The sequence below is a fragment of the Cyprinodon variegatus genome, unplaced genomic scaffold, assembly GCF_000732505.1.
Source record: "Cyprinodon variegatus isolate N-32 unplaced genomic scaffold, C_variegatus-1.0 Scaffold335, whole genome shotgun sequence".
NCBI lineage: Eukaryota > Metazoa > Chordata > Actinopteri > Cyprinodontiformes > Cyprinodontidae > Cyprinodon > Cyprinodon variegatus.
In genome coordinates this window covers 843,062-852,436 of record NW_015150788.1, presented here as the reverse complement: position 1 = coordinate 852,436, position 9,375 = coordinate 843,062, and the positions used below count along the sequence as shown (strand labels likewise).

Here is a 9,375-nt window from a genome sequence, read left to right as displayed (position 1 = left end):
GGATATTTGTGGTGAGCTACGGTTTCAGTCATTGAAGCTTTGACAATGGCCGAGGGGCATAAGAGAAAAAGCTCCAACGAAGTGTATAAGAGGAGGAGAAAGGCCTCAGAAAACAGAAACAAGACCAGAGTGTTTTTGGGGGATTCCCTTACATGATGGCGTCCACTGAAATCACGGGTCAGGCTTCCCACTGATGCAGCGGTTGAAAATGTTCTACTCGACAGGTCAAGTTTGGCGTGCTTTTTGAAGAAATCCATTTCACATCACTGCTATTAAAAGTTATCTCCTCCATATTGTAACTTTCCGGATGAGATACGTTAATTTATTTTTTAAGTTTCATCGTTAGTAGTTGGCCACAGATCATTATTTACCCCGCAAACATTTCCAAATTTCCACTGCAGCACACACACACACAAACAAGTATGTCTTTTTTTTTTTTTTATGTACCAGTAGTCTTATTTGCAGGGAAATCTTTTATATATAAATATGGGTGAGATGAGATCCATCCGAGTAACTGTCTTATTTCATCCAAGCACCTTCTTTATGAGAAATGGGCTGATGCATGCTCTCGCACTCATTTAATAGCCATTAAATCATAGGAGTGGGTACAGGGTTGTGCATACGTATTTTTTTTTAAGTGGAGAGGGAGAGTCTTTTCAAAAATTCACAAAATCTTTCACTATACCTTTAACACTGACTGTATGGTTGATGCATCTCAACATTTCAGATTTTGTTTTTCAATAAATTAAAATGTGGTCACACAAACCATTGTGAGAAGTTAGGTTCAGTTTAAAAAGGTTAAATCAGTTCTACTGCTGGATCAGAGCCAGTGTTTGCTTAATGAAAGCTTTTTTGGGGTATTTATTTAATTTCAACATCAAAAAGTACTGACCTCCAGCACCGCTGCGCTTAGTTGTTGGAAACAAAACAGAGTCCAAGCTGAATACAGCCATACAAATTGAAATCTTGTTCATAATTAAAGACTTTAGTGCAACAGTTTGTCTGCTTAACCAAAGGCAAAATAAGGCTAATAATGAGCTTCAAAAATAGTCCTGTTTATATGCATGTAGGCAAATAAAGACAGAACAGAAAGTTCTCGCTTTGTAAGGTTTAAAGACTTAATCCCAACTCTATTTACTGTACATGAAAAATATCTCTGCTGTGTTTTTTACCACTAAGGAGGTGGCAGCAGGGGTCAAAGATAGCTCATCATTCTCAGTGCAGCCAGGTCCCAACAGACCACCTCTCTTTCTGCAACCATTTCCATTTCCATTATAGGTTTATCATTCAGACTCCTTGAGTCAGAGGTTTTCTGAAGAGGCTGTCATGTCTCTCCCATGGGGACCTGGTGTTAGACCCCAGTGAGCTGAACCTTCCTCTGATATATCCCACTGTCTCTCTCCTCCACTGGGTGACATTGCTGAAGCCTTGCCAAGGACAATATGATAAAGTCCTGTGCCTGAGCCACAGTAGAGAGGTATATTTCACTGCTTAGGCCTCCCAGAGCTGAGTACAGGTAGATTACATACCCTGCTTTTCAGTAACCTTGAGAGCAACCATCATTGAGCTCATATGAAGGCTTCACTTTAATTAACGTTAAGTTAGTCATACCAATAACAGATATCTCTAAAACAGTCAAATCAGATGTAAATGTTTTGAGTCCTATCCTGGTAGGATAGAAATGAGGTTTGGTGGGTCTGGCTGGCCTGTAGAGTCAGAGTCATATTTACTTTATTACATAAATTTAAAAAAAAGAGACATCTACCTTATTGGCCATTCGATGTTTCCATGTTTACTTATGAACTGTGGCGTCCCGTCCTGTCAGCGGGACGTATATGGTGCCTTCAAATCTGCGGCCTCATACTGCCAATAAGTCTACTGTCTGACATGACAAAGTATTTTCATGGCAGGCTAGACCTTCACAAGGGTTAAAGAACAGCAGTTGAGTTCTATATGGCTCAGACGGTTGAACAGACACGCTAATACAACAGGTTTTGCAGCGCAACCCTCACCCCGCTCCAATGACAAACATAAAGACCGAAAAAGAGAGAAATGTGCAGAGTAATGGCGCAGTGGGTAGCACTGCTGCCTTGCAGCAAGAAGGTTCTGGATTCGATTCCCGGCCCGGAGTCTTTCTGCATGGAGTTTGCATGTTCTCCCTGAGCAAGCGTTGGTTCTCTCTGGGTACTCTGGCTTCCTCCCACAGTCCAGAAACATGACTGTCAGGTTAATTGGCTTCTCTAAATTCTCCTTAGGTGTGAGTTTGTGCATGAATTGTTGTTTGTCTCCGTGTTGCCCTGCGATGAACTGGCGACCTGTCCAGGGTGTACCTCGCCTCTCGCCCGTAGACAGCTGGACAGAAAATGCTGTACGCCTTCTGTGTGTCTATGTTGAGGTTTATTTTGTGTGTGTATGTATTTTTACGACAGTGTCTACAGCAGGGGAGGAATGCTGTTGGGGGAGGAATTTGTGGGAGGAGCTTGGAGGAGAAGCGGTGCAGAGGAGACGGAAACCCATGCTAAAACGTGGACCATTGGATGGGCCGAAAACCACTAAGCCTATGGCCAGTGACACCACATTCCACCATAATGTCTACACACAGGAAAGAAGGGATGCTCCTTGTTTCTGAAACTAACAGACCATCCTAGAAAAGTACACAGAGCTACTTAAATGCAAACCTTCCCTGAGACTGCAAACTCTTACTGTATGCTTCAAAAATGCCAGACTTTATAAAATTGGTCCTCTGAAAAGTGTGCCTTGGTTGATGAATGGAGGAACCAGCTAGTAGGCATGGTTACCTATCCCTCAAAACGGGCCTTTTAACACACGTCTGGATTAGACGTCAGAGAGAATATGAAGGAGGACTGGCTACAACGGTCTAAGCAACCTACACCTGAAACCAGATACTGACTGACATTAAAGCAGATTCATTGTTTCTCACTTTAGGTGTGTTTCAGGTTTCCAAGATTATTTATAGTTGTCAGTAATAAGAGAGTTTGTTCAAAAGGTCTTGTACTTTCACATCATAATTTTAGATAGACTTAGATTACTGGGCCTTGGAATGGTTTTAGTAAGCCCAGATAATGTGGGCTCTGAGATTACATTTTGACTTAATTGCGGACAAACATGTAGATGCTTTTTATACCTCAAACACAGTGTGTTGGGGAAAATTAAGAAGAGAATTATTACAGCCAAATTCCTGCTTCCTGAAGGTACCATTCAGCTCCGCTCAAACAATTATATGCAAACACCATGGAAATTTTCATTTTGAAGCAATATGTGCCGATCAAGAGCAGAACAAATGCTAAAGATCTTGTGGCATTATTCACAGTTCAACGAGGCCTGTATCAACAGGGGTTGAAAAGGCATTTTATAAAGGACAAGGGATTAGTGTACAAGGAAAATAAAAGGCCATATTAAATTTTTGAAGATGCATTCAAAAATGCATCGTTGGGGACATGACCCTTGGAGGGATAAACAATGAGAAAAGGGAAGTTTGCTGGCCAAAGAACACGCCTAATGTTAGTATATGGAGAGCAGAATCAACCATGATGTTCCTGCTAAAAATGATGCTTATTCTTAAAGTCGACAACACTGACAACATTGACACTAACAATGCATGTACACACACATTGTTAGTGTCAATATATATATATTTGTGTGTGTGTGTGTGCGTGTGTGTTTATTTATATATTGCTGGAGGGCATTTAAATTAATGTATTATTTAAAATCATACTTTAATAGCTAATTGTAGACCACAACAATGGACCATTGCATCAGTAATCACTGAATATGAGTGTTTTGCTGTAGACAGGTGATTAATTTACTGAATGGATCACATCCTGATGGGGAAGAGATTATTTGGAAATATTAAAACAACATCCCAAAATATTAGCCAGGAAGCTAAAGATCTGACAATTTTTCAGATTTCTTTCACTGTATTTTCACTTCCTGCTGGTGGTGGGAGCTCAGTGGTAAACGATTTCCCATTTGGACAATAGTCTATAGAAAAAAAGTCTATAGAACATTATTTGAAAAAACTAAGAAAATCCCAGTATTAGCTATAAAAAGTTTTTTTAAATCCAAAAATTCCAAATAAATATCTGACAGAAGATGTAGTGATAGCATGGTTATTCTCGACTAAATTTCAGACATAAGCTATGATTATGTCTATGAATAACCAGAAACCATCAATAGCAGAATTGCTCCTGTTGCCTTCACACATGATGCATTCATGCAACGGATTAATGTTTACGAAGCTGCAAACCTATTATCAAATCCATGATTATAGATGTTGACTAAGATAAATGAGAAAAAAAAGCTTATTCCTAATGAGCTTTAAATTTGGGTCAGGTGACTAATGCACAGTGGCAACACTCCTATTAGGCTGCCTAAAACCGTGTGAGTGAGTGCAGCCACTCATGTGAAACCAATTTATCCATTATGCGTCTGTTGGACTGAGTTGACTGTACAACCAAACAGCGGTTGCTCTTTGCACGGATAAGACTGTGCATAAAAAAGGATTTGCAGTAAAAGTTCAGGGTATTTTTAAATGTTTTGGTCATAAAACCACATCAGAAGATCCATACCGTTGACTTTATAAATAGAATCAGAAGTCAACTGTGTATTGGATGTACATTCCTTTTCTCCCTGGATGGCCCCCTGATTGATTACAAGATTATAGACATATGCTAATTAGTGGACACACATTGACTTAACATGTCCCTTTGGTCTGTTACTCTAGAATTTCCCCATTGTGGGACAATAAAGGGATTTTATTCAGTCTTTTCTCCAGGCCTGTTTCAAGAAAATTCAGTTTTAAAATCCCTTTGTTGAATCCTGTTTGAAAAGCAATGTCTACTTTCATTTGTTCATTTTAAATATTTTTTTTTTTTATTTAGCATTAATTTGATCAAATTCAAGTTATTTCTGTGAATATTTTAGGTTTTTCTTTCATTGAACGAGGGGAACCGACAACTTGTGTCCACATGTGTAATAACTTGTTGTTTTTCTGGTTAGCAATTATATTTCATTAGAGTAACTGGAGAATTGTTTTAATAATAGCCTACCAACCAAAACACTGAAAAGTTGTCTGCAGTTTGAATTTAGATTTAAATTTATTGACTTTCAATGAATCTGTAGTAAGCAGACATAATGGTTTCATAGTAAACATGTTCCTGATTATTGGTCAACAGACTCAAGTGGTTTCCTGTTTACCTTTCAGTTTAGGTATACATTTTCTGTTGCTCCTTTAAAAATGACATTCCAAAGAAAGTATAGGAATGAACTCTTAATTTTTAAGAACAAGCTTAATCCTAAACAAAAGGCAAATAACTGACCCTTAAGACTGGTTTGATATATTATGGGATTATTGGATTTTTTATGGTTATTAGACTGATTGTTGTATCCATTTTAATAAATGCTACAGTATCACTTACAGGTAATAAAGAAAAACCTGGTTAGTCCACAAAATATTGACTTTAACCAAATAAAACTATTTTGCTTTTAAAAAAGAAACCTAATTAAAAGTGTTTCTACAGAACCTGTGAAGCATTTTGCTTATGTTAATTGCATTTATAGTTTGCAGACGATGCGGCTCTATAAGTGAATGTAACCTGATAATAAGCGTACTTTTGCACCATTATATTGGCCGTTGTTTGTACAAGATAATGTTCCTTTACTGATAAACATAAAATTTTTTTAGACATCATAGTTTACATCATATCTCTTAAAAATATATATTTTGCATAAACCTCTGCATACTTACCAATCAAACATCATAAATCAGCAGCATTATAGTTGTATGCATAATATAACTTTGCTAAACTGTCAACTTCAAAACCTATAGCCCTATCTCACCTCAGTGAAAATAAACCTACAGTAATAAATATAACACAGGTTATGTTATTAGGTTCATTCAACTTGTTGAATGACAGGAGAAGATCCTGATAGCTGTTATTATTTTACTATTTAACAAGTAAATATAGTAAGAACTCACCGCCTGCATACATTACAGCCAGCATGATGGAGGAAATCCATGCTATTTCACTGTAACTGGCACCCAGGTCTTCTTGGATATCCTTGAAGAAAATTGACAAGGCTTTGGGAGTCGAATATGCAAATCCAATAGAGATATGGGCACCAATCACCACCATCCAGCCCCAACCCCCATCCAGGGGTTTGGGACTCAAAACATCTGCAAGTGCGGCCGGCATCGTTCTGTGCAAAGTGGAAAAAGTCAATTAGTTGACAAAGAAAGAACATTTGTTATTAAGCGCTAAACAGGTCAAGAAATGTCCCCATAATAGGACACTGGGATGTTGTGGACCTAAACAACCAAATGTTTGGTCATTTTGAGAATTTTAATGGAAAATAACACGTTTATCGAAATAATAAATTTTGCAAGTAAGCACCAACGTTGCTGATTTTCGATAGAAAAGATGCATTTCAGATATGACCTAGCACCAACGCGGCTTCTAGCAGGCTTTGAGGAGGACATTGATTTCCTCTTGCCATTCCAGAGGCTGTTGAAGGCGTGGCCTATAGTTATCCTGTTCAAAGGTCCTCCCACATGAGCTGTGGATCTCTGCAGCTCCTCCAGGTACTATGGATATTTTGACTGCTTCTCTGGTTGGAGCTACGGTCACTCAACCCATCTGTTTGAGTAAAAGTCCATGTATTATCCTTCCCAGTTCTATTTGAGATGATAAATTAAAGTATGCTCTGTCAGATTTCCAATGTTGGGGATATTTGGTTTTAGAACTTAACCCCACCTTAAGCTGTTAGCCCCTGTGATGTAACTGATTGGTAAAGTTGAAAGAAAGACATCTTACTTTTTATAGGCTGAGCTTCAGCACAATATTCTGTAACATAAAAAAATGCAGTATTTACATTTAAATTTTAATCTGTCCATGTAACTGGAGTTATAAATATGATCCTTTTTTTAATGTTTTGAGTTGTGCCTTTAATTTCTATTTGTCAAACAAAAAGGCCCTTTACAAGAAATTCTTGTAAAGGGCCTTTTTGTTTGACAAATAAAAATTAATAAAATATGTTTCCTAATATACGGAAGAGGATGAGGGCCACTGAAAAAAGAAAAATGTTGATTTTAAAAGTTTATTTTAATATATGAGAAAAAAAGTCAGAATTCTGAGAAAAAAGTCAAAATGTTGAACTTTTCCCATATTAAATCCATCTACATTAAGGTCCAAAATTCTGAAATTGAAAAAAATTACTGAATTCTGAGATTAAAGTCAACATTCTGAGTCAGCATTCTGAGATTACAGTCAGAATTATGAGAATAAAGTCAACATTCTGAGTTTTTCCCCATATTAAACTGAAATAAAATGTAAAAAATCAGTCAACTTTATTTTTTTTTTTTTCCAAGTGGCCCTAATCCTCTTCCGTACTTACCGGGCATTTACAAACAGCTGCATTTCTTCCAATTTAATTAAACAAGGGTAGACTCTATTTACTAATTTGGTGAATTATGAAGCCTAACCACTGCGCTTGGTTTTTACTTAGGATGGGATCACTGTAGAAACTAACTTTTTTATATAGGGTCCTACTTTGATTTTCTCATCAAAAGTAACATAACACAATAGGGTCGACGCGCCGCATGAACTATTATCAGCGCCGATGTAAAAGCTGAAAACGTCTCCATTCCCTCCTTTTGTTCGCAGCCAAACAGAAACGTCGGTTATTACGTCATCTTTACGCCAAATACTAAACTACTACTAAGTTTAAAGCTACTTCTATGGTAGAGTCTGTGTTTTATTCCCAGATAGACTAGCAGCTGTGAGCCGCTCGCTCAACTTTCAACAGCTTTTTAGCTTCTTCAGAAACACGCGGCGTGGGGCTTGTGTCCCCGCGTGGGTTAAAAATAGAAACCCTGAAAACGACGCGTGGATCAGCTCCCACAGCAAATATCTTACCTGATCTTACAGCCAGCGCGTTTGGAGACTGAGAGCCAGGAAGAAAGAAGCAGCGAGGTTTGAACAGCAGCCTTGATCAATGGACGCCTGGGTCACATGTTGCATCGTTTTTTCTTTCCAGATCTCCTCCTGCCATTATCCGTTTGTCATAGATCTATGGCACACAGTCCCTTTGAAATATGTCATTTCTCACATGCAACTAAAAAAAAAAATAGAGAAAGAAAAAGTAAACTCCAATCGTTGTTTTTTATTTTTTTTTATTTTCAATTATGTGCAATGTGAAGTTCACAGTTGAGCTCAACCACCTGAAAACGAGAAAAGCCTTTTAAAAACAAAAAGAACATGAAACAATGGAATAGCACCAATGAACAAAATATTTAGCTGATCTAAGCTGTTTATGACAGAAAACAACACAGGAAGCAGTTTGTGTTAGCTTGTTGTGTGGCATGACTGGTGTTTTAAATGATCATTACACATAGTGAGATGTTACAAAACTAATGCACTACAAGGGGGGGAAAAAAACAACATAAATCTAACTTAAACTCGTGCAGAAAACTTTTTTTTCTCATTAGAGGATTACACTACAATAACAAATTATATAAATCACAAGGGGAAAAAAACAGCCACTTGAGACAAGAAAAAAAGAAAATCACATCTATTTTTTTTCAAGTTATAAAAGAAATTGAATATAAGTTTAGAAAACTGTGCAAGTACAGCAAACCTATAGTACAGTATATTACACATCACAAAAACAAAATTAAATACAGTACTGTGTTATCAGTAGAAATCCTGAGAGTTCTCCGTTCCTGGTTCTCAAATGGCCGTTAAGGAGCTGTGTTGGTGATGCTCAGACCACAGGAGTGTGAGGAGTATCTAAAGGAGGTTATTGTTCAAGCCGGGTGATTAAAATCAGCTTTAAGTCTTTCAGAGTGGGTCTTCTCTCAGAGAAGTTAATATATCCTCAAGTCCTTGCTGAATGTGACTCATTAAAGATTTATTCCCATGTAAACCTTATTGATTGCTATATATCTTTACATTTGCTGAAACCTTTTATAAAATAGAGGGGCACTCTCTGTGGTTATGCCAAAGACGTGCAGTGCAAAGATGACAAAAAAAAGAAAAAAAAAAACAAAACCTGCATGAGAAACGCCAAGCACTGGAAATCATACTTTGACAGGGAGGACCAGTCGATTGTGGTTTCCTTTTTACACAAGATTGTCAAAAGAAAGCAGCACCAACAGTTTGTGGCCGAGCGATGGCGTGAAAAGACGGATTCATGGCCTTTAAATGAAACGGCACAAACTCCAGACCCTTGCGTGGGGTCTTGTTTGAGAGGGTACTTCGTAAAGTTTGCAGTTAAGGACAACCGAAGGGAATAGTAATTCAGTGCAATGCTGGGCTAGCATTTCGAATATTCTTCATTTTGGAGATGTGGGTTTTG

General features: G+C 37.8%; 1 protein-coding gene across 1 annotated transcript in view; it reads right to left on the bottom strand.

The window, feature by feature from the left end:
* LOC107091391 (monocarboxylate transporter 2-like) overlaps positions 1-8,069 on the bottom strand; it is a 21,065-nt gene extending 12,996 nt beyond the window's left edge. The window contains exons 1-2 of the mRNA XM_015385263.1: positions 7,935-8,069; positions 5,999-6,219 (exon numbers count right to left, since the gene is read on the bottom strand). Coding sequence (XP_015240749.1) covers positions 5,999-6,215 — 217 coding nt within the window. The 5' untranslated portion in view covers positions 6,216-6,219; positions 7,935-8,069. The remainder of the gene's footprint in view (positions 1-5,998; positions 6,220-7,934) is intronic.
* Between the last annotated feature and the right edge of the window lie 1,306 nt (positions 8,070-9,375).